Genomic DNA, 25,213 nt, shown 5'->3' on the forward strand with positions numbered 1-25,213 from the left:
AGCTTATTAAGTGAAAACACTTGTTCAATGTGAAGATAAGGTTGGTGTTTTCTTTTTGCAAAGCATAGGTGATACATTTGCCTTTAAAGAAGTTTTAGAAAGGGTTCTTTTAACATTTAAGAGGACAGGGCATCTTGTACAAGTACACAGGTTCTAGAAGCCTTGTCATCATTGGAAAGGGATCTAAACAGAACTGTGCTCACTAGTGACTTCTGGTTCTTGAACTTTCTCTGTATTACATTGTACAGTGTAGTATAGATGTGCTCTTAAATTATCTTTGCCCATGATTTAGTGTAGTTATTCAAATAAAGCAATCTTAAAGTAGGCAACATTCATTTTGCAAATACCATATACTTGGAGACTGGAAACACTTCCACATCAAGCAGGAATGTTCTACAACTTTTAAAGAAAGGACATTACTTAGTTACAGGGTTTTTTTCGTTTAAGTCCCAAGTTTAGTGAAACGTCATCTTTAAATATGTCTTAAAGGACTTAATGAAATTTTTCATATTTAATGGTGTGTCTATGAAAATTAAGGTGTTGTAGTACTGTGCAAGTTGTGCATGGATTGAAACCATAAACTAACATATGTCTATTTATAACATACTTAAAGATTTTCTAACGTATTCTTATCTCATTCTTCAGATGTTTCTTGTTTATAGTCCTTATTTGTATGAGTAGTTCACCTCATGATCCCATTGATTCAAATGTATATCTATTCAAATTTAAAGGGCGTACATTTAAGGTAGCTTTCAGTAGATCTTCAGAGTGCTGCTTAACTGAAACTGAAAACTGTGCTGACAAGCAGATAATCCTTGCTTCAGATAGGAATTTCTGGTAGCTTTGTTGTTAAAAAAAAATTATATGAGGCCACAGATATGTGTGCAAACACTCTGTGCTTCAGTATAATATTAAGCTATTCCACAATTTCTAATCATACAGAAAATTGTTGCTGCTTGGTGTGCAGTGCCACCTAGTGAATTTATGAGGTGTTGTGAATTACAAAGAACCAAGGGAAAAGCATCTACACATTCGTTGTTAACTCTCTCAAGTTTTGTGCCAATCCAATGTACGTTATTTTGAATATGTAGATATCTCTGAAATTTGAGTCTTTTAAACATGTTTCTATGTTAAATTCTTTGAGTATCAAAGCAATTCAGAAAACCATAATCTCTATCCTTGATTTACTTCTGTCATCATATAATCTTTTTAGTGGAAGAAATCTGTTCCTTTCCTACTTGTCAGAGATTAGTGATACTCAGCAGAGAGGAAAAGCTGTATATGAATTACAGTTTTACAATTTAGAGTCAATAAATTATCCGACTGGAACAAAATAAGACGGGTAACTATCAAGATATATCTGACCGAAAGTTTGGTCCCGTTTCATTCGCTATTCAGGTGGACAGATTGGTAAAATGGTCATGATGAAAAAACCTTAGGTAGAATGTTGATCTATACAGAGACTGGTTGTTTGTGGCTCCCTATCAGAGGGCAGGGGCTTTTTCATAAAATCATAGAATGACTTGGGTTGGAAGGTACCACAAAGATCAGTCATCAAGTTCCAACTCCCCTGCCACAGGCAGGGCCACCAACCTCCATGTTTGCAGGGAAATGTTAGAATTCATAATGATCATGATAAAATGATCTAAATAAACTGGCCTTGTGTAGGGTGACTTTGAGAAAGATACTGAGAGCTGCAGTGAACTTGAAGGTAAACATGTGCCAGCAGTATCATTGCTTTTGCAAATGAGGCACTGCTACGTAGCAGCAGAAGTCTGTTCTTCATAAGAAGTAGTGTTCCCATTCCTTTGTACATTGGTTGTGGTCTGAAGTGGAGTAATACATCTAGTTTAAGCACTGCACTTTAATTAAAATGTGGAGGAACTGGAGAGACTCCAGAAGAGTGCAGGGAGCATGGTCAGGAAGCAGAAGAACTGGCATTGTTTAATTTGAAGAAGAGGAAGTTGAGCAGTGAAGGTATGCCTGGGTTAAACAGAAAAGATGGAAATAATCTATTCTCTATTGTTGTGGTATATAGGGCAAAAAATATGTGGCTTGAGTTGATATTAGTAAGCTTCCCCAGTTGTATTTCCACTGAAGCTTTACAAGTGTGTTGATTCTGAGAGCTCAGGTACCTTCATTCTTGTATGTCTTCTGAGACCCATTTGAAGAAACATCTTTAGAACAATGCTTAGCTGACCCTGCTTAAAAGAACAGGGGTTGGAGGAGAGGTGAGTCACTTTATTTTTTCTGTGTCAGCGAACTAGTGTAACTCTTCAGTTAATTAATTTTCTGTTTCTCACTGAAGGAACAATACCAGAAGTGAAATGTGGTTACAAAGTGACAGCATTTAAAAGGATGCACACTTCAAAAACAAGACAACTAGTTCTTCTGCATCACATAAGTAAATTATCTAACATTTGCATCATTTCCCAACATACTTGTATACTTTATAGTTTAAAAATGAAAACCTTTTTTCAAGTACTCTGTTAAGCTTTGATAGAAGAAAATAAGAAGTTTTCATAAAAATTGAAGTAATTAACACTTTTTTTTAAAATCCCTTGTGTGCTTCATGCAGTAGAATTGCTGCATTTGTGTTGTTACACATTTGCTTATACCTCTTTAACATTTTAGTACGATAGGATTTGGTTACTACATCAGTTTAGTTAGTTTGTGAATACAAGCTTTTTGATTGTGAATAGCTTTCAAATTAATTTTGGTTTGTTTGTTGGTTTGTTTTCTTGTCATTCTTTCTTATTACTGTAATTTTTTGCAAAAAACTATCCTGAAGGAACAGCCTTAATGCTATCTTGCAATTACATTCGTCATTAAAGTGTATGGCTTTGGATGTGTAGACTGTCACATTCTTTATCAAGAGCAAAAGCATGTTACTATCACTGATGAGAAAGAGATGTGAGCTGCAGGTGCCATAGTGCACACTTAATGTCAACTTGTTTAATGCCCCTTTATAATGTATGCTTTGTTTTTTTCCTGAGCATCATGCCAGTAGTAATGATGTAGTATTAAGGCTTTCACTTAATGTCAATTCAATATTAAATTGCTTTCTGTTAAGCATATTCAGGGCCAGTTTTATCTGCAAAACTCACTGTGAAAGTTGCCCTTACTTCCAAAGCAGTTTCTTAATGAAATGGTTGTGGTGTGTGTACTTCAACCCTCATTCCAATAATTAAACCCAGGTCTTATTGAAACATCTTTCCTGTAGAAATATTTTTAGTAAAATCAGTTTATGATTAGCTCTTAGTTATAAGGAGTGTTTTTAAAAAGAATAAAAACTTGAGCAGTTTGGGAAATGGTAAACAACATGTTTGCACTTCAAATCCAGCCCCCAAAAAACTTGATATAGTTAGTTGCATGCTGTATAGCCTTTATTGGTTGGGATTTGGTGTTCTGCTGGATCCCCACAGGCTACACCCCAACAGTCACCAGAATAACTTTGTTTATCCCTGTAGTTGACCTCTTCATCAGAGGATCCAAAGACTGAAAACACCTAACATCTTTGAGTACTTAAAACTGAAGGAACATCTGTCAGAAGCTTATGGTATTCTGTTGGGAAACTGGAGTGGCTCCTCCTCAACCTTTCTTTCACTGGGATTTTAATGTGCTGCTGTGTTAATTGTTCGATTTTCACTATTAAGAAAAAAAAAACAATAGACCTGTAAAAGCCACAGTATGATGGCATGACAAGATTCTGCATGAAGCAGAATTAGAATTGCTACTGCAAAACTCTTTCAATCAGTATATATAAAGTAGTCTTCATATGCTTTCTCCTATAGAAGGATGCACATTCAATGCATTATTTCTTAGTAGTAGCAACAGAGGGGTCTGCCAGCCAAAATGGTATTTACATGAGGAAAGGTCATGCTGGCAAAAACAAGCTTTGCTAGCAAAATTGTGCTGTGTAAATGCAATTTCAGTTGGCTATTGAAGATTTAGCGAAAGCCTCTTCTGTAGTATATGTGATTTCATCTTTTGTGAAGTGGTTTTTGAAAAGAGGAAGTTTTTGTGGGTTGCTGTATGTTGAATTGTGGGCATGGCTTAGGCTACCAGTGTGGAACAGTTACCGTGCTAAGCATCACAGGTTTACATGAGCAAACATGTTTCCAAACATGTCTTAAGACAAAGTGAAAATAATTGTTTGAATAGGAGTCTTAATTTTTTAAAGAATCAACTTTTGTCCCCAGTGCCCTGTTAATTTAATTTGTCTCATTCCTCTACTTAGACTACATAATTCATACTTTTTGTTCTCTTGTCTGTATTTTGCACTATTCTGCAGTATGAACTGCCTTTCTGGTATTGTATATGTTATAGCGGTACTGCACTATGAAAGTACTTTTTAGTAGTAAATCTTTCTTTTTTTATAGAGGCATATTGTCTTAGCAAGCCAAATATTTGCAAGCTTATTTATTTCAGTATTTCTTTTCCTTATACTCTAAGCCCTTTAAGTAAAAACAAAACAACAACAAAAGGAAAACCACAAAAATTCCAAACCAAAGCAAAACAATAAAACACCAAAATATGACATTTGACAAGACACTGATTTAAATAAATAAGAACGGTAGTTTCTTGAGGTTTTGTTATAGTGATGTATATTTTTAAGATACCAAAGTGGATTTCTAGGATCTGTTAAATGAAATCCTCTTTTTTATTCTATTTAAATGCACAAAACGTAAGTTTATGAGGCAAGTAATAGTGAAACCAAATTTCCAATTAAGAATTGTATGTATCTGTATTATATTAGATTACAAGAAAGTAAGAATAAATTGAGCTTTTTATTCTGGTAAATTCTGCCAGAATGCTCATAATCAATGTGCTAATTTAGTGGTTTTTTGTTTTTTTGTTTTTTGTTTTCATTTGCTTTATGTGTGCGTTGCTGTTTTCTCTGTAACACATTCTTGTACTCCATATGTAAAGTAAGCACACTGACTTTTCCCATATCTGTGACTGTTAAAAGCCACTTTTTAAAGAAGCTGTGAATGTGAATGGATTTGAAGAGTTAGGTTGAAGTTTGGCATCAGAATGAACAGAAAACTTCAAGATTTCCTGCCCTATTGGAAACCATCAAAGTAGATCATGTTCAATGCATGTTAAGTACAGCTACTCATTGGAAAAAGTATCTTTATTTTTAACTATATTAGAAGTATGAAATAAAGTATGCTGACAGTTCAGAGCTAAAATAATGTTTGGAAGCTTTATTTTCTTTTGCTAAGGTAATTTGATTTCCATTTGTATTGCATTAATAGCAGATGAGGAACTGGATGAAAAATACTTAGCCTATTCTTGTGGAACTTTTTGAGACTTCCTGACATTTTCCTTAAGAACAAGACAAATTGTCAACTCCTAATTTGTCAGGATCTTGAACGTTTTTCTTCCGAACACACTAAATGCCCAACCCACTAGACTTCTGAATCTTTTCTCATAGATTTCACTATTATTTTCACTACGTTCCATATTTTTCTTTGACCATTCATTTTCACCTCAGCTTAAAGTCCAACTTTCTCCTTTCAAAATACTGTTAATCAATTCCAGCTAAGGTACCTTCATTTCAAGAATCTCTGCATATGGTGCCTTATATTGTATCTACTTAATTTCTGAAAGTTTCAGAGTGTTCTTTTTGGAATTGGTTAGAATCATAAAAATCATAGAATTATTTGAGTTGGACAAGATCTTTAAAGTTTTCTGGTCCAGATTCCCTGAAGTGAGCAGGGACACCTACAGCCAGATCAGGATGCTTAGAGCCTCATCCAACCTGACCTTGAATGTCTCCAGGTATGGGAGATATACCACCTCTCTGGTCAACCTGTTCCAGCACTTCACTACGCTTATTTTAAAAAACTTATTCCTTATATCCAAGCTAAATTTCCCCTTTTTTAGTTTGCAACTAATTCCCCTTGACCTTCTACAACACACTGATTATAGGTGAATGTGTGAATTATTGAGTTTATATTCTGTACTAGTAAACACTCTTGGAAATACAGATTCAAACCCTACTGCTCTAACACTTTGTTTAACCTTTGCCATGTCTCTTATTCACATATGCATAAGCCTCTTTTGGGTAATGGTTCTGTTATACTGAAGAGGGTGTGACAGTGATAATTACTTTAAAACTTCAAGACTGTCTGTTATTTCACTGTGCTACAGGCAGATTAACTGATAGATGTAAGGATTTAGATGTTAAAAAAATGAAACAGCGGTTTTGTGGTTTTGTGACTTTAATAACAGCTGTCACTAACAGACTGCTTATTTTTGTGTTAATTTTAAAATTATCTGTACTTTCTGAACATTTTGTATTGAAGTAAATAATAGACTATGTCATAAAAAGAAACCTTATATGAGATGATATTATTCTGTGACTCCATGTAGGATGTTCAAGGGAAACACATTTCAGCATTAATATAAGTGATGACTGGCTTTAGCAGAAAAGTTATTCACTATCTGAATGGTGAATTTAAGTGGGATTTCCTAAGAATATGAAACAGTTATGTGGAGTTTATCCAACTACTTTCCATTGTCAAAAGCAGAAAAGCTGTTTTCTCTGTTGTTAAATACTTTATTAAATCCTACTGTGCTACTTATGTGTATATATATATTCAGTAAATGTAGCTATACTCTCTAATTGCACTTTTTTTTCTTTTTCCTTCTAACTAGAGTCTGTGTGTATTTACACCACCAGGAGCTAAAGAAGGACAACCACGACTCATTCCTGCAGGGCCCATTGCACATGGCACTACAGTATCTGCTTATGTAGCCAGATCCAGAAAAACGTTGTTAGTAGAAGATATTCTGGGGGTAAAAATCTTCCTCTTTTTAATAGGATATATTTAACATATTCTTAGAATTAATATTTTGATGCTGAGATTTATTGAGCTGAAAGTGTAATGATATAATTTGTCTTGCTACCAAGAAAATAAGTTTAAATTTGGATTAGCTTGGTCTAATGCATTCAGAACATATAATTCATTTTGAAATTGATTCTTTTTGTGTGTATTATAACATCTTTTTGTTGTCAGTTAATGGGAGTAATGGTATCATGATCACTTATAAAGAAAAATAAACACAACTATCAGTCAAAACACATGTCCTCCTGGTCTTGAAATACTCTGTTGTGCCAATCCCCCAGAAGAAGACTTCCACATAGTCAATTAGAGTCTGATTAAATTACAGTACTCTGCTTGTACTGACAAGAATGTTAGTCAGAATTCTGATCGTTAAGACAGGATTTTGATCTCTACTTATACTAATGTAAAGCCAGAATATTTACATTATGAGTAGAGAGACATCTTTTGCAGATGAATCTCTGAATAGTGTGATCAAAACTGAACATTTGTATTTTTAAATATTATTATTATTTTGAAGTACTACCTTTATTGGGCAAACCAGGGCTGTAAGTGAAATACTGAATGCGTAATGTGAATACATTTAAACAGAAACACGCACACACACAAAAGCAGAAGCTGATTTCTCTGTAATATCAGTTTGTACTTACCTGGACTATAGAGTGTTTATATGGTGTTAGTTTTTTTCTCTCTTCAACATATAGGGCCTAAGTTGTCACAGGTAATTTCCAATTAATGTTGTGATGGGCTTGTATGTGAAGGCTGAATATTTTGATTTTGCATCTGTAATAAAATTGAGGATAGCTATTGAGGAAGAGTTTTGAGCTCTTTTATGGTTTACAGTGCCAGATTATTAACAGAAGACAAATTTTCTTATTTGAAGTGATTTTTTCTGGATGAACGTAGTAATCATCTAACATGTAGTGCCAAGAGGGGAAGGTTCACTTGCTTTCACTGTGAAGTTCCAAGTTGTGAACTTCTGCCAGGGCTGTACATTATTTGCCTTCCTTTGAATTTTGGACTCACACAAGTTTATCAGGCCTCTTCTATGGAAGACGTATAGGAGCTTCCCAGCCTCCTTCGCCTTTTAGTTTGTGTGAGGCTGTTATTTGCTCATAGTCATTCAAATTAGTTTTCATTTTGGTAATTAGAGTTTACTTGTTTGAGAAAGGAGGGGATCTCCTACCACAGTGTTATTGGTTAGGGGAAGTGTGGGTTTTCCTACACAGAGTCTGCAGGCTACATCTGTTAGGAAACACATGTGGAAGGACTGGTGTGGAATCAAGTGTGTCTAGCATACTTGAGGTTAGGTAGATGCTGCCTTGCTGACGACAGTAACATCCATGTAGTTTCTCTTTGTTAGTTTTCCCTCCTGAAGAGTTAAAGTTATAATGTCTTGGATATTTCCTACGTAAAGCAAAACATATTCATTTGGGCATTTTATTGCAGCTGGGAGGCTATTTTTAACATTTATTCTTATAAATTTTGCACAGACCTATTCAGGATGCATAAGCAAGAGAAGGAGAAGGACTTTACTGCCATGCATAATTTTTTAGGAAAAATATTTTCTCATCAGGAGTCAATTGAGGATTATAGCTCTGTATAACCTGAAACCTTAGCCTCAGGTTTTGATTTTTATCTCCTTACAAGCACTGATGACTGCTTGGTAACAATGAAATCTGAGCACTTCTTAATTACAAATGCTTTAGTTTTTGTTTTGTTTTCTTTTCTTTCTTAATCTAGACTGGGATTAGTAGTGAAGTGCTGGTTTTCCTACCTATCGGATTGGAAAAAATGTACTATAAAAGTAAACCTGGAGCTGAGGCTAATATCAAAACTAAGTCTAATTTTGCATCAATGTGCTTATTTGTATATATAAGATAATGCTGAGAAGTTTTTTTTTGTTGTTGAATTTCATTAGTAAATGTATTAATGCTCTATTTCAGTTATGCTGAGAGTTAGGATTTTTAGTGAATTTTATCAGTAATCATATTTTCAAGCAGATTTGACCAGTCAAGAAGAGGAGAAAAAAACCAATGTGTGTTTTATATTAATGTTACAATATTTATGTTTTATCAGATTATGTTTACATTTTCTAGGATGAGCGATTTCCCAAAGGTACTGGACTGGAATCAGGGACTCGTATCCAATCTGTTCTTTGTTTACCAATTGTCACTGCAATTGGTGATCTGATTGGTATCCTGGAGCTTTATCGTCACTGGGGCAAAGAAGCCTTCCATCTTAGTCACCAAGAGGTGAGACCCCTGCCTTTTGTAATTTACTCTGAAATTTTTAGGGTTTATCTGAACTGAATTATTCTTACAGAAAAAGTAGAAACTGTGCAAAAAAAAAAAAAAAAAAAAAAAAAGGGATTTTAAAAATAGGCCTCTCAAGGAAAAGAAAAATAATATTTGTCAATTGTATATTCTGTAATATAAATATCTTAGTGGGATGTTTGTGTATTAGTCTGGTGGTCACTACATGTGGCTTCCACCTCAGTGTCTCAGCCACTGTCTTTTCTCTATAGTAGGCAGGGCTCATGGTAGGGGACTTCGTTAGTATGGTTGTGCCAGTGTCCCTATACACACAGCAAAGAAAAGACATTCACATAAAATCAGGCTTTGTTACTTCTGCTGCTTACACGCAATGTATTTCTCAATGTTATCCCATTACATTAGTCAATCTACAATTTATATAATCTTAGACTTGCATTTCTCTATGCAAAGCAGTATGAATCTTTTCATGTTTATGCTAAATATCTTCTTTAACTCAAGGTCATTAAAATTTTGCTTATAAAAGACTGTCTACTAGACAGAAGTATTTTACTAGCAAAATTAAAAATATTTAAAGGTCACTTTTCAGTGTTCTGAATCATTATTTTGTTTTCAGGTTTCAGAAAGCCTTTGAATACTGTTAGCAGTTTTTATAAAATCTGTGCAATGTGTTCTATCTTAAAAAAATAAATAAATCCATGACAGAGGGAATGGAGCAGCAGAGCTCTTGTACTTACATCCTCTGTGTTCCTATAAAGCTCATATTCTATCAAGGTGAGAAGATCATGTATGCACACCTTAGTTAACTGCAGCTTACATGACATTTGCTTGAAGTGTTGCCTGGAAACTGTCATATTTAAAAGTACTAGTCCAACACTGAGGGATTGAGTCTTATTCTTCTGCCACCAAAATAGTATCAAAAGGGACAGTGCCTGTTTATAGCTGGAAGTAATTGTGGCTGAAGAGACGCAGATCCAGAAACATATTAAGAGATATTTTATTTCTACACCAGATATCTTTAAAAAAAATAATAATATAGTTCTTAAAGTCCTGAACTTGTGGAATGTTTGTTTTGGTGTTATGTTTTTGATCTGATGGGCTCTTAATAAAATTCCATTTCTAAAGCACTGATAAGCAAATTTGTGACACGAAAGAGAAGTGTTCTCTCGTGACTGAATGTACCTTACTGTTACCAAAGTATTGCAAGTAAACTGAGACTTTCACACAAATATCAGTATTCCATCAAGCAGTTTCTGCCTGTGTATGTCTAATTTAATTACCAGCTGGATAGGGAAAAGTATCAGGTAACTTGTATGACATTATCAATATTTTTCAGAATGCCTTCTCTACTTTAGGTTGCAACAGCAAATCTTGCATGGGCTTCAGTAGCAATACATCAAGTACAAGTAAGTTTGTTTTTTTTTCATTATTTTCATTGTGTAATCCTTCTGTCAGAGCTTGATTGGTCACACCATAGTATGTGTTCAAATTTAAGTGGAATTGCTAGTGAATCATTGATTTAAGCTTCTTTCCAGATCCTGGAAAAAGTATGCTAACTTTTCCAGTGTTCATTGAGCTCATTCTCTTTTCTTGCAACCATGGACCATATGACTTAATAAACAGTATTTCTGCTATTTCTTTTATTTGAGAAAGAAACTTTTTCAAAGTAGGTAAGTAATTATTAAATAGGAAATGGACAAATAATTTCTTTTTTTTTTTTTTTGTAATAAGGTAACTGCTAGGCCACCTGGTTGCTTTCCTCCTGGCATAGTAATTTGTTTTAAATTATTACATGTTTCTGGCTAAGGCAGCTTTAAGCCACCTTTGCTGTCTGCTTAATGGTCCTACAGCCAAGCCACTAAGAGTGCTTCACAATGTTCTTATTTGGGTGCCTAATGAAGCTCCACATCCTGATAGCTGTTACAGCAACTCCCAACAGCTTTACTAATAGGTTGTGTTCCTTCAGCTATTGAAAGATGGTAACATCAAAACTAAACCTATTCCATCAGCTCACAGAAGATGCTGAAGTAGCTTCTTCTGTCAACTCACAGTAAGGAGATTGTTGCATTCTTTTTTTTTTTTTTTCAAGATGTCATTCATGCATCTTGCAAAAGACTAGCACAAAGTTTCTTGCTTTTCTTTTTAGATTAATATTTGCCACAGCAGTGCTGGACATCCTTGACTTCGTTTAGGATGATCATTCACACTGAAATATTCAGAAATAGTGTGCTGGCCTTGTTTATTGTGCACTAATAGAATTGCAATTTTATGCAGTCGTAACTTTACATCACTTTATAATAATGTCTTACTCTTTAATGGAGAAGTCTTTAACACATAAGAAAAACAAAGCATGGAAATCTTAGTTGAAGTGTGTCCAATGGTCATTTTCATTCCTCTTCTTTCTGTTCTTCCAGGCCAAAACAGAAGGCTCACTCTGTGCAACTTTTTGCCAGAGAAGAACATGGAAGTTCTGATCTGGTGTTAGGACTTGTCTAGAATGGTAGTTAACATTTAGATAGCTATGATTGAAGCCCAGCACACAAATCCAGCTTTTAATTTTATACAATGCTGGAATATGTCTATGAACTGTGAGTTTTAATTTTTAATAAAAATTAGTTGAATAGACCACACGACTTCAGTTTCAGTTTCCCTCTGACTTCAGTGATCTCCTGGAACAAATGATAATGCAATCTGTTCTTCCAGGTGTGCAGAGGTCTTGCCAAGCAGACTGAACTGAATGACTTCTTACTTGATGTATCAAAGTAAGTATAGAGTCATAGAATCACAGAATATCCTGAGGTGGAAGAGAACCACAAGGTCCAACTCCTGACAGAGGACCATCCAAAATTAAAACCATGTGTCTGAGAGCATTATCCAAATGTTTCTTATCTCTGGCAGCTTGGGGCCATGATCACTGCCCTGGGGAGCTTATTCCAAAGTATAATTTGCACTATGATTTCATCAGCCCATTTTGATGAGCTTACTCATTTAACTCTTTTAAGTAATGTGTGTAGCTCACAAACAGGTGAATAGGCCCTCCTTAGAGGTCTTATGTGGGTGATAGTGGCACATAGCTGTTAAACTTTTCTGTTCTTATTGTAGGAGGAAATATAAGGTACAGTTACGATGTACAGAATTTATTTGGTTATGTGGTCTTCTGCATGTCTTATTTTTTGCCTTTTTTCTCTCTCCTGTTGGAGTTAAATGTGGTGTTCTTTGGAAAAGTAGCAAATGGGCTTGTTGTCTATTTTCATGGTCAGTTTTAGAAGGTTTGAAATAATTATATGAAAAGTTACTTTGCTTCTGCCCCTCCCTCTTTTTTTTTTTTTTTGTCCTCTCTAAACGCACACATGCATAAGTATACACACTTCAAGGCTATATCCTTGAAAAATTGGGGTTGCCACACAGTTGTTCTTCCTCTAAAGAACATGGAGGCTCTGTTTTCATTTTCAAACTGTGTGTAGTATGGTGGGTTTTTTTTATTTGTTTGTTTTTGATTTTTTAATTTAAAATTTTTCACAGTAAATTAGAAATTAAGCTGAAAACCTTGTGGAATTTTGAAAGTTTGGGCTTAGATTTCTGAAGCCAATACAGTGTACTAGTAAATCTGCTTGTCCTTCATCCCTTTGTCTTTATTGCTACTAAAAGCATTTTTAAACAGTAGAGAGCTGTAAAAATAGTCATTGAGGAATAATGCTTTAACACACAGGTTCTTTGTGTCTTGATGAACAGTTCTCAAATTGATGGGATTAACAATTGTTGTAGCAAGAAAATAATCATCTTGCTTTTAAAAATGATCTGTACCTGTTCCTACATGGAAGGAAGGTTTCTATTCAATGAAAAAATTGCTAGCACGCAATGTTACTGGGACATCTCCTACAACATTTTAGAAAAGGCATAGTATGCAGTCTCTTCATAACCCTGAAAGTGTAAGACTAATGTAGGATATACCTTTTTATTCAGTGGACAAACACAGAAGTGATCTGTATGTATGTTCAAGGCCATTCCTGAGAACATTGTAATCCAAGGGTTTTTAAGACTTGGCATGTGAAAGATTTAGAGTTCTTTTACTAAGAAGTTTGACCTTTATCATTCAGTGTTCTTGACTGTCCTTGGACAGTTAGCTCTTCACTGTGAAACAGAGAATTGTGATACAATTTTTATTTAATCTCCATTTTAAGTCATAAGATCAGTTGTCTGCAAGTACAACATGCTACATCTGGGCTACTGAAGAATAAGAGAATACTCATTGAGAATTTCATATATTTTTTTTAAATACTGTTAAAGGTTGGGCAATATGACATGAATTTAGCTACAATGCATAGTATTCAATAGTTCTCATTACATAAGACTTTGTGCGTAAATCTGATGAAATATTTTGAAAGCCTGTATATAATGTATATCTACAATCAGCAATCATAAACAACTGTGGGCTTTGTTGGTTTAGTTGCTTTTGTCTTCAGGATCGCTTTTCCTTTTTTCTTCTTTTTTTCAAAAATTTCTTTTAAGCGTGAAAAAGATAGCAAAGTATTTTAGTACATTCTTGGCATTGCTCATCGAGGACCTGTTCATTCCAAGGCAGGCAATACTTGATAGTATTTTTCTTTTCTACTATCACTGTAGAATAATGGCTTACAGGGACATAGCTAGGATCATTGCTAAATTCAATTGTGCTGTAGAATGCCAGTCAATGATTTTCGAGGTGCAGTTGCTTTTCTCATCTGTTTGGGCTGAACTGTTCAGAGGTTGTGAAACGAGCTGACAACAGTCATTTGAGAAGTGTTTGACTAAATGCAAATATTTATTGACTTTTCTTTCTCTACAGAACGTATTTTGATAATATAGTTGCAATAGATTCTCTACTTGAACATATAATGGTAAGTATTCTTTTTCACTTCTAATTTTTTTAATCGTTGTTCTTAAAATTCTTCATTCTCCTTTCCTTGAAGTAAGACATTACACATCATTGAATTGTCTGAGCTGCTTATAACGAACACATAATACAAGCAGAATTAGCATCTCTCTGTGGAGGAGGAGGGGAAGGATCAGCTTGATTTTGGTTGTTCCAACGATTTCATTTTGCAGCTTTCGTAAGTAATGACATAACTGTCTCTGAACTGTGCAGTTTCTATTGTGTATCAAAGGTTTTAAAATTGTAACAAAAGGGCTTCAGTTTTTGTTACAGCTTGTTGTTCCTTTTTCCTAAATTCTATTTTCTACACGCTGCAAAACACTTATCAAGACATTGTTGTCTATAGGAAAGTCTGGAGTTCAAACAGTATTTGTTCAAGCTACTGGGTGAGCTGTTGAAGACATGACTTCCACTTAGCTTTGCAAAAGTATCTGCATTCATAACAAGAGTAACACTCAGTCAATATTTTATAAAAAGCATAGTAAGGAAAAATGAACTTTGAAGACTTAAGTCTGTTGGAATACTTAATGTACTGTATTTAATCAATGAATTATAGTGTACTTCAGAAACAGAATATAATTTTTGGAACCATTTTCAAAATCTGAATTATTTCCTGAATGGTATCTACAAATATCTGTGGACTGGCTTCCTGTAGCACATTTAAATGTTTACAATATGAATTGTGCTTTTTAGCATTAGTCATATTCATTAAATAATGCAGTTCTTTTCCCTGAATGTAAATCATAATCATGTCCCTGTTAATATTACTTCAATCTGCATATTCAAATATACTCAGCAACAGTGCTCCAATGCATACCTTGATCTCCAAAGTGATACTCTTAGCTAGATTATTCAAAGACAACACACTAAGAATGCAAACATTGTAAAAGTGGTTTTATTTAGAAACATGAATTAGTTATGGAAAATACTCTGCAGTGTTTGCCTTCTTGTTAATACATAGTCAAGACTTCTGCACATTCTGCACATTGATTTTTCCAATTCAAATGAACTGCTTAAAATAGTCCAACATTTAAAAGAACTGGTGTAAAACAGCATATGGCATTGAGAACAAATATTGATATTCTTCCCAATTCTTCCCTATAAAGAGAGGTCTGATAGAAAACACAATTGGCTGTAAAATATGCTTACTCTTTCTTCGTCTTTTCCAACACTTGGCTGAATCTTAATTCTACATTTTAACCTGGCTTCATACTCAGCTTCCTTTGTAATTTGTAGCGGTTGGATGTTTCTTGGGCCAATTAATTGAATTACATTTGCACATTTGTTGCTATTTTTGGGAGGATTGCAATTGTATTGTTATATAGCATATTCTCTAACTCAGAATGAGAAAAGAGTGACAGTAGATTTCATTTACCTCACTACTTCATTCTTCAGAGACTGCACTAAAAGTTAGATTGGCTCATATAATAATAAAGATAACAGTACAGAGATTTTAGGATTCTTATCTTTTTTCATTTACATTAAAATTCCCCAGTGAAGTTAATGCTATAAAGACATTCTTGAAAATAGATGGCAGAAAAGGGAGCAGAAGTTGTCATTTTTTCAAGTGGACCCTTTCTCTTTTTTTGCCCGAGTATACATTCAAGGCTCTGTATGGGGCCCTGTGGACTTTATTTAGCTGAAGGGGAACCTGCTAGGTCTCCACTTCTTGCAGCTATTTCCTGTGCTGCTGCACATGGCAGTCCATCATAGCACTTGTAATTTTTGTGTGTTTATTTTTACGTGCCACAAGCACGTTTCTTTTCTTTAGAAAAAAATGCTATCTTCTCTGCTATGTCCTTCTTCACTGGATATTTGATACCAATATATTTGTACTGAACACAGAGAAAAAAAAAGTCCAAATTTTTGTTAAGTGTTGCTATAACCTATTTGAAATTATGTGAAGGTGAAGGATTTCTAAAAATAGGGAGAATGATACAATTCTGAAAAGCATTCCTTGAAATGGAAGTGCAGTTAAATAAGAAGGCCTTTTCTCTTTTAGCAGACATTCAAACCTCTGAAGAAACACCTGCATTTTACAAAAAGAACGCTATAATTAACAGAAAGTACAGAAGAAAGACTACTACGCTTTCAATTTGAATTTTATGCTAAAATATCACTGTGAAGGTGCATGGTGCTTCAAACAGATTTATTTATCAGATAAGTGATTGAAGTTAATATAACCCATGACCATTAACTTTAGTTTTTTCTTTTGTCTGTAGATATATGCAAAAAACCTGGTGAATGCAGATAGATGTGCACTCTTCCAGGTTGATCACAAAAATAAGGAGCTGTATTCAGACCTTTTTGATATTGGAGAAGAAAATGACGGGAAACCTGTTTTTAAGAAGACCAAAGAAATAAGGTGAGAGTAGCTAGCAGAAGAATGCAGTTTCCTTGTAACTAGGGCTTTGCAGGAGTTTTATTACCCAGTCGCTGTGCCTATCTGCAGGTACTCTGACAATGCTTGTCATACTTTGATATCATTCCCACCAGGACCCGCCTCCAGAAGGTAGTACTTCTGGGAATGACATTGCAGTGCCATCGAAACAACGTCTCTGAAGCTATAACGTCACTCCTGGAAATGCCGTCTTCCGGAGGCGGTCCTTTTGGAAATCATGTTGGGAAAAAAACAGAGGTGTTCTGAGGTAGGTAAAGGTGCAGGTAAAGGTGCACCTAATCCATAGATCTATCAGTATGGGATGAATTTTCCCAAGGCCTCCTAAGAGGAATTGAAATTCATGCTATTTGAGCACATCCAAAGCAAGAAAACTCAATTTGTGCTTCCCATGGATGGATTAGGCGCAGAATCTATTATGAACTGATAATTGGTTTTGAAGATTTTAGGTTCAGTGTTTTATTTTTAATTTTTCTGGTGTGAATTTACAGTATTTTAAAACTTATAAATAACTGTGATTCTGAAGTATGTTTGAAATGGTGAAATATGTGTATTTCTGCTTCCCACAAGAATGTAGTTTTTACATATATGCAAATTTTCTATGAAAGAGACTAAATGACAAAACAAATGTAGCATTTTTATTTAAAAAAAGATAGTTTTTTAATAGATATACCTTGAAATTTTTAGAGAGAGACAGATTATAAAGCTGTAGCTTTTTAAAAACATATGGTTAAATATCCTGCACCAAAATTTTGTTAAAACTCTTAACAGCAGTGAATTTTTCAGATTGTTTAAATTCCATCTTTTGCTTTTAAAATGCTGGGCCAATGTCAGATGTTATTTATGTCTTCACTTCCACCCATTTAGACAAACTTACTCCCATGTATTATGTTGTATGACTGCAAATGCAAGCACTCAGAATTGGCACGGTTTATGTACTGACAAGCAAGCAGGTGATATACACTAAAGAAGGTGGTCTACCTTTACATACACTTTCATTCTCCTTAATAACTGCTTTTTTTGCTGATATCTTTGTCTTTCTGTACGAAAATTATTGAAACTTTGAATATGAACCATTTCTGGAGTGATATATTCTGAAAGTGATGTATCTGTAAAAAGTGACACTGAGTCAGTTGTCAGGAAAGTGTATATTGAGGTACTGTTCATATAATAAGAAATAGAAAAAGAAACTAGCCTAAAATCTGAGTGTACAGCATGAAAACCTGTCAGCTTTGTCACTAGTGTCAGTAAAGGCATGATACTACCGAGGTACATTAAGATTTGAAAGTGTTCCTTGTGTGATTCGAACTTCATATTTTTTCTCCACAAATTATTTTACTTATATGTTACAATTGTTTTATGTTGAGAAATGGAGAACTATTTCTTAGCAATAGAGACTGGTAGACTTTCTGATTCAACTCCAAACTATATTTGCTGTATTTAATTTTCTTGTGGTGATTTGGTAATGCATAAATACAGTGCCGTTGTTTGAATGTCATGAGATGAAATGTGCTAGTTATTCTGAAGTGTATACAGCAAATGAATATGATGTTTAGCTTTGATATTTCTGCTGGTCTTCTTTCAAGGTTTTTGTTTGTTTGTTTTTCATTCAATTCCATCTGCCCCTTGAATAACCAAGTTCTGTATTGTGTATGATGTGTCTAAGGAAACTATTGTTTATAGTTTAAACGATATTTATTAATATGTTGAAGCGATGATGAAATTTGTGTCTTGTAAAGGTAAACACGATTCATAGGTTTTGTGTGAATGTCATATTTGTTAGGTGCAACCCCAAGGGGTTATTGAAGTCGCTGAGTTTTTGTCACTAAAATGTCTTACTGTGGCATATTTTGTTTTTATCTCTATATACATAATGTCTTCAGAAAGTTTTCAGAAAATATCTATTTAAGCATGTGCTTTTATTTACTACTAGTTATTGTCTTGTAATTTTTCTCCTAAAAACATCAAAATGACACTGATCAGGAACAATCGTCTCTTCTGTGCCCATGACAGACTCCAGTGGAAAAACGGCTTTCCAGATAGTTATTATTGTGACTAATGCAATTTCTTTATTTATTTCTTATTTATTGCAGATTTTCTATAGAAAAAGGAATAGCTGGTCAAGTGGCAAGAACCGGGGAAGTCCTTAACATCCCTGATGCCTATGCAGATCCACGCTTTAACAGGTAACATGTTATTCATCAGGGGAGAAAAAAGATAGCTCATCAAACTTGGTATATTTCCTACTTACATTTCATATTAGAGATTTATTCACTGATCTTTGATATTCTGATAAGGAACAAACCAATAGATATCCCTATAAATGCTTTTAGCCCTACAAATATTCTAAAGATAAAAATATATATATATTATTTTTATTTAATAGATGCATAAAGAAAATAATCTTATTTATCCTGTTATGGAATTTGGCCAATTGGCTACTCCTATTACTGATTTTGTATATTAGCCTCCTTGGGATCTCAGTGGTTTTAGGAGGGGGGAAAAAAAAGAAAATTTTGCTAACAAAGGGCATGTGTAAGTACCTAAACATATTTAATTTAATGAATGATTGGACTGTACAATTGATGAAGTATTGATTCTTTATCCTGCAAATGGAAATGAAAGGGTTAAGAAACTGTTTCTAAATCTGGCAGTGTAGATGGAAATATCTCAAACCTTTGGAGGTGAACTTGCAGGTACTAATTATGTCTACCCTGAAACTGTGTCCTGTATTGTACATACCCTTTTTTTTTTGAAACAAGGAAAAGATACTAATAAATAATATTGACTGTCTATCTCTTTTTTTTTCCCTTTCTTTCTCTTATTGGGCTCTTCAGAGAAGTAGACCTCTATACTGGCTACACAACCAGAAATATCCTGTGCATGCCTATTGTGAGCCGAGGAAGTGTAATAGGCGTTGTGCAGATGGTGAACAAAATAAGTGGAAGTGCCTTCTCTAAAACTGATGAGAACAACTTTAAAATGTTTGCAGTCTTTTGTGCTTTAGCCTTACACTGTGCTAATGTAAGTTTTATTTCACAGTTTTCTAAGCTGTTGGTTATAACATGAAGAATTAGAACCTTACTTAAGTAGTCAATCTGCTGTTTCATCTTCCAGACTATTGAAGTGATCCATAAATCTGTTTCATTGAATTAATAAAGAGCAAGGAATCGTTTGATTATTGCTGAATAGTTGTTCTATAGTAGAATGATGGGGATTTGTTTGATGTTTCTGAAACAATTGTAATAAATAATAGCTACATCTATTTTATGCAGCTAAACTGCAAAAGAAGACTCTAAAAGTTGAATGCTGTCTGTCTATTCTTTTACATTAGAAAATAAGATTCTTATTTACCTTCACAAATTCAGATAATATGTTTTAGAAATTTAATAGGAGGATGAAGATTGCATGTATTTTCTCTACTCCATATGCTTAATATTCAAAAATATACCTTGTAAATGTATATTTATATACATTAATATGCTGTGATATACATTTATATTATATGCTGTGATACATAGTCAGAGTTACTCATGCTTGCAAGGGGTAGATAACTACTTCCATGTTTATACCCTTTATTTTCTGAAAAAAAACCCTCTTATTCATGTAGAAAGTTCAAACAATTGAATGATCATTACTATATAAGCATAAAAATGTAATCATTCATATTAATAGGAGGTAAGATACTATGTCAGTTAAGCCTGGTAGTTTACATTAAACCATTTTACATCATACTGCTATTGAACTGAAGCAGCAGATTTTATCTAAATTTACTTAAATCATGTTCCATATGACTCAAGGCAAGTAAAGAGGCCAGCATATAAATTAAACTTGGGACTACATGATCATTCTAATGCATGCAAGTTCACTTATTTTAATGGCGTTTCTTAATATTCAAGCACACTACTTTTGCTGTGTCCTTACTTGTTCATAAACCAGTGTTTGCAATAGCTGTGTGAAACTTTCTGTTAATTACTGAGAGTACTTTTTTTTCCACCATCCTCCCCTACAACTCTGCCCTGGTGAGGCCTCACCTGGAGTACTGTGTCCAGTTCTGGGCTCCCCGGAACAAAAAAGACAGGGATTTCCTGGAAGGAGTCCAGCAGAGGGCTTCAAAGATGATAAAAGGCCTGGAGCATTTCTCATATGAGGAAAGGCTGAGAGACCTGAGTCTGTTCAGCCTTAAAAAAACAAGACTCAGAGGGGATCTGAGCCATGTCTATAAACATCTAAGGAGCAGGAGGCAAAGGGATGAGGCTGGACTCTTCTCAGCAGTGTGTGGTGAAAGGATGAGGGGAAATGGCCACAAACAGAAACAAGGAAGTTCTGCACAAATGTGAGAGGGAACTTCTTCCCAGTGCAGTGACGGAGCACTGGCACAGCTGCACAGAGAGGCGGTGGAGTCTCCTTCTCTGGAGACATTCAAGCTTTATTTCTAATTCCTGAACTTTGATTTTTCTCTTGAGAGAGCTCAGGCACCATCAGCTAAGCATTAGAGTTGTACATGGATGAGTTTGGTGCAGAATGATTTGATTAAAGGCTCTTTTTTAGAAGTTTCAAAATTCATCATAAAATCAAGAATTACTTGTCTTGGAAGGGATATTAAAGATTATCCAGTTCTAACCCCCCTGCCATGGGCAGGGCTGCCCCTCACTAGACCAGGTTGGCTCAGGGCTCAATCTAACCTGACCTTGACTGCCTCCAAGGATGTGTAAAGTTGGGCAGCCAAAATCACAATATATATATATTTTCGTAAATGAATATTTTAAGAATAAGTGCTTGAATACCGGAAGGAAATGCTCTTTTCCTTGATTGAATTCTTACATTAATGAATGGCTTCCCTTTTTCAGATGTACCACAGAATTCGCCATTCAGAGTGTATTTATCGTGTAACAATGGAGAAGCTATCCTACCACAGTGTTTGTACTGCAGAGGAGTGGCAAAACCTCATGCACTGTACACTGCCTCCACATATTTATAAAGAAATTGAACTGTAAGTATTTGTTCAGTATACAAACAACTGCAACTAGTGTCTGTGAAAAAAAATGATCGTTTTTTCCTAGGTATAGTGGAAGATATTTAAGGAAGCACTTTTATTATAGAGCTAAGCCAGTATCATAAGTATTTATCTGTCTGATACCTGGTCAAACTTCATGATATGTGAAAAAAATCTATCAAAGATGTAAAATTATGCTTTTTTCAGAATGGTAGCATTTTCCATGACTGTGTATACAGTTGTTACAATAATTTATAAAAAAGTTTTGTAGTGATAAGCTAACTTTCCAGAAGTCCCAAGTCATCATCAGCTCAGAGCCACAGAGGAGGCTGAGTTGGTCTATCAATCATTAAGAACAATAACATGATATCACCAAAGAATCAGCTCCTTCCTTTTTTTTTCTTTTTTTTTAATTATTTTTTTAAATTTTCTCTGTCTGTGAGTTTTGTGCCTCTGCCTGTATTTCTTGAAGGAGGAGAAAATGAATACAGATCTCTAAACTTCTTAAGATGATTGAGGGTTCTGAATCCTAGGTAGGAGGGATTAAAGGTAGGGTCCTTTAGTCTACAGTATCTGAATAGTCTTAGTCTTTCTCTGAAATAACTTCAGTTACTGTTAGACCTTGAGGGTCTACCAGTAACTGAAGATGTGCCTTTATCTGTTTTATTGGTGGTGCTAACACTGGGACTCATCTGGGGTTTTAGGTCACTGTTTCTGGCAGAACAGTAAATTCTGCTGTAGTGAACAGGTGCCTCGAATCAAAACTTTACAGTTCTGAGTCAGAAAATCTAAACTGTTTTACTTAACTTAATCTCAAGAGCTCACTGCTGTCAAGTGCTGAGACTGTAGCCGTCATCTAGCAAATCATGCAAGCATCTGCTTAACAGAGTCTGCTTATGGTTAAAGTTCATTACGTGCTAAAGTGATTTGTTTGAAAGCCAGAGTATTAACAGCTTGTGGGATTATACCCTAATAGAATCTTACTCTTTACAGTATAATTTCTTTGCTTTGTTAGATGGCATTATATAATCCACCTCCTCACAAAATGATTTTTACTTCTAAAGATACAGGTTTCATTCTAAATTACATCCTCATCCTTTAGTTTGAGGACTCTGAATACATTTAACCATTTTCTAAGCAATTCAACTGCCTTTAGCTCTCTTGCACCTGCCCTGCAGTTAGATGTGCTGCATACATGCACAAATGTTTAGCTGGGTTCAGTGGAAAGTAAATAGAAGAAGCATGGTGCAGCAGGTGCAGGGAAAGGGGTTAATTAATAATAGAAGGACAAACAGTTCTGCTGAGCAGGTCCCTAATGTTATGCCTAAATGTTAACATTGAGAGGAAATAAATCCTTAGCTCAAGAAACATAAAAAATACAGTATTCATTGCTGGATTTTTTTAGGTTTGTGCTTAATTTCTATTAGCCTGTGAAAGGTGACTTCAGCAAAATTAGACCAAGTCTCACCAAATACTTGACAGAAATTATGAGAAAAAAGCCAGTTAATAGATAATTAGGCACATCGTCCATACAGTTCATGGGAGGGAAGTGATTTTAGGAGTCAACACAGATCTTTGTACATTACTTAAACAGATTCTTACATAAAGATTTATGTTTCTATTAATTAAATAAAGCCAACATACTTTCCTTGAACTTACTAAAAGTACATTAAACTACATTGCTGGAAGATATAGCCTGTAAGGTCAGTTTTCTATGTATATTCAGAAACAAGTAAATTGACAGTAGCTGTCAGATTCACATTATATAGATAATTTCACTTGCTTTTAGGAAGAATGAAAGGGTGTTTGTTCTTACTGAGGTGAAACTTTCTTCTTAGATACCACTTCGACATCAGTCCGTATGAGGATGTCTGGCCTGCCATTTTTGTCTACATGGTTCACCAGTCCTGTGGGACAGCCTGGTATGAACTATATGATTTATTGCTTTAACTCCATTATTTATGGCTTTATTTATTTGGAAATATTAAGTTCATTGTTTTCTAATTTCCTTCATTTTTCTAATTCTGTGTCTTAAACTGCGTTGCCTGTTCTGTACAGAGCTGTCAAAAGAACACTGTAAACTTTGTCTCTAAAGACCAAACTTCTTGCCCTAGCTTCTTGGTCTCTAATTCGTATTATCTGTGAACAGCATGATGAAAGAACTCACGATATTGTCTGAAAAGCTGACCTTCCTATATGTAGAAGTACTGTTTGGCTCTGAGGTGAAACTGCTTTTTTTGCTTTTCAGTCTGAGGATTATGAGATATTAAAGGCACTCTTGTTAAAATCAATTATCAGCATAATTGTGCATTAATTATGGAAGCGAGCAGTTTTGGAATTAAAAGACATTTCATTTATGGCCCTTTCTCTGAGTATGTTACCACTGCCAGCATCAGCAGCCTCCTGACCAAGTATACTCCCTTTGCTTAGAGAAAGGAGCTTCATCAAACTGTGGAAAAATTAATAAATGGGCAATTGAGAAGGGAAGTATGTTTCTGCAATACTGAGGAACATTTTGGAGGTGTTTATTGATGGCTGTTTCTTCTTAATAACTAGATGAATTTCCATGCCATCTAAACATATAGTCAAATCTGAGGGTCTTTCTCTTGATTGATCTAAATATAGTTCTGTACTGCTCAGTGTAATTAGGTCATTTCCATTCCTGACAGAATGGCTGGGATTCAAGATTTGGGCTCGTGTTTTCTTTTCTATTTTTTGCCTCTATCATTATTGCTTTTTCAAGGTGTAAATTTGATGGGAAGGAATTGGTATCTACATGATGTTTTTCAAATGAGTCTCAACTCTCACATTCGAAATTAAAGAAGCAAAAATGAGAAAAACATTTGAAGATGATACTGTTGGGACTAACAGACTTGTATTTAATTTCTGAAGGAACAAATAATCTCAACTCTCCAAAACAAGGAGTTCAAGTATTTTGCATCTATTTTAAGACTAATTCTTGATTTTAATTATGTTGAGGAGATTGTGCCTTTAAGTATACACCTGTGTAATCTTAACTGTCTTGCACAGGAACGATTTCTTGAGAAAAATTGGTGATACTCATTACATTTTCTTTCTTCTCATGAAGCAATTATCGTTTACTGCTTTAATCATCCACAAAAAATACAGTCATGGAGGAAGTAGTAGTATTCAGGTATCATTGGAATTGATTTTCTCTTTGGTTTCAATTTTGAATATTGAATAAACATTGGATGGATATTTTATACAGTTGGAAGCAACTTGTGTGATTGTCTGAGTTACGGTACAGTATTTTAGACAGTAATTTTAATAATTACTTCAGAGGTGTCTGATTTAACTCTAGAATTAAAAGTAAACCCTAAAGCTATTTTTGTAACACTATGCCTCCATTTTTACTAATATCATACTGAGGCTAAAGCAGAATAATAATTACCTTTCTCAGCATGTAACCTTAGAAATATATTTTCTTTAACTAGGTCTGTAAAGTAAGTTTGTGTTCCTCGTTATGCATGATAAATTGGAGATATCCAGCTTTATTTTCTCAGCTCACATGTACTGAAAAACTTAGTCATTAATACTGCTTCTGTGAGATATACAAGAAATAATAAAAACATATGTCTGTAAACAAAAAGAATTATTTCCTTTCAAATGTTGTGTAGAACTCCGATACTGCAGGATACGAACGCTCAGACGTGTTCTTAAGCCACAGAAACCAAGCATAACAATTATTTTTTAACTACTTCGTAATATTACTTTAATGAAAATACATTTGATTTTGCTTGCATATACTAATAGCAAGAA

At 34.5% G+C, this 25,213-nt stretch overlaps 1 protein-coding gene across 1 annotated transcript in view; it reads left to right on the forward strand.

The window, feature by feature from the left end:
• The window catches only part of PDE10A (phosphodiesterase 10A), a 171,685-nt gene that overhangs the window by 121,012 nt on the left and 25,460 nt on the right, over positions 1-25,213 (forward strand). Inside the window, exons 6-15 of the mRNA XM_065731225.1 lie at positions 6,667-6,807; positions 8,954-9,109; positions 10,483-10,533; positions 11,831-11,889; positions 13,953-14,004; positions 16,262-16,404; positions 18,531-18,623; positions 19,275-19,461; positions 21,288-21,430; positions 23,272-23,355. Coding sequence (XP_065587297.1) covers positions 6,667-6,807; positions 8,954-9,109; positions 10,483-10,533; positions 11,831-11,889; positions 13,953-14,004; positions 16,262-16,404; positions 18,531-18,623; positions 19,275-19,461; positions 21,288-21,430; positions 23,272-23,355 — 1,109 coding nt within the window. The remainder of the gene's footprint in view (positions 1-6,666; positions 6,808-8,953; positions 9,110-10,482; positions 10,534-11,830; positions 11,890-13,952; positions 14,005-16,261; positions 16,405-18,530; positions 18,624-19,274; positions 19,462-21,287; positions 21,431-23,271; positions 23,356-25,213) is intronic.

The sequence above is a fragment of the Cyrtonyx montezumae genome, unplaced genomic scaffold (genome assembly GCF_038088225.1).
Source record: "Cyrtonyx montezumae isolate F1298 unplaced genomic scaffold, pur_monq_1.0 scaffold_0, whole genome shotgun sequence".
In the NCBI taxonomy this organism is placed as follows: Eukaryota; Metazoa; Chordata; class Aves; order Galliformes; family Odontophoridae; genus Cyrtonyx; species Cyrtonyx montezumae.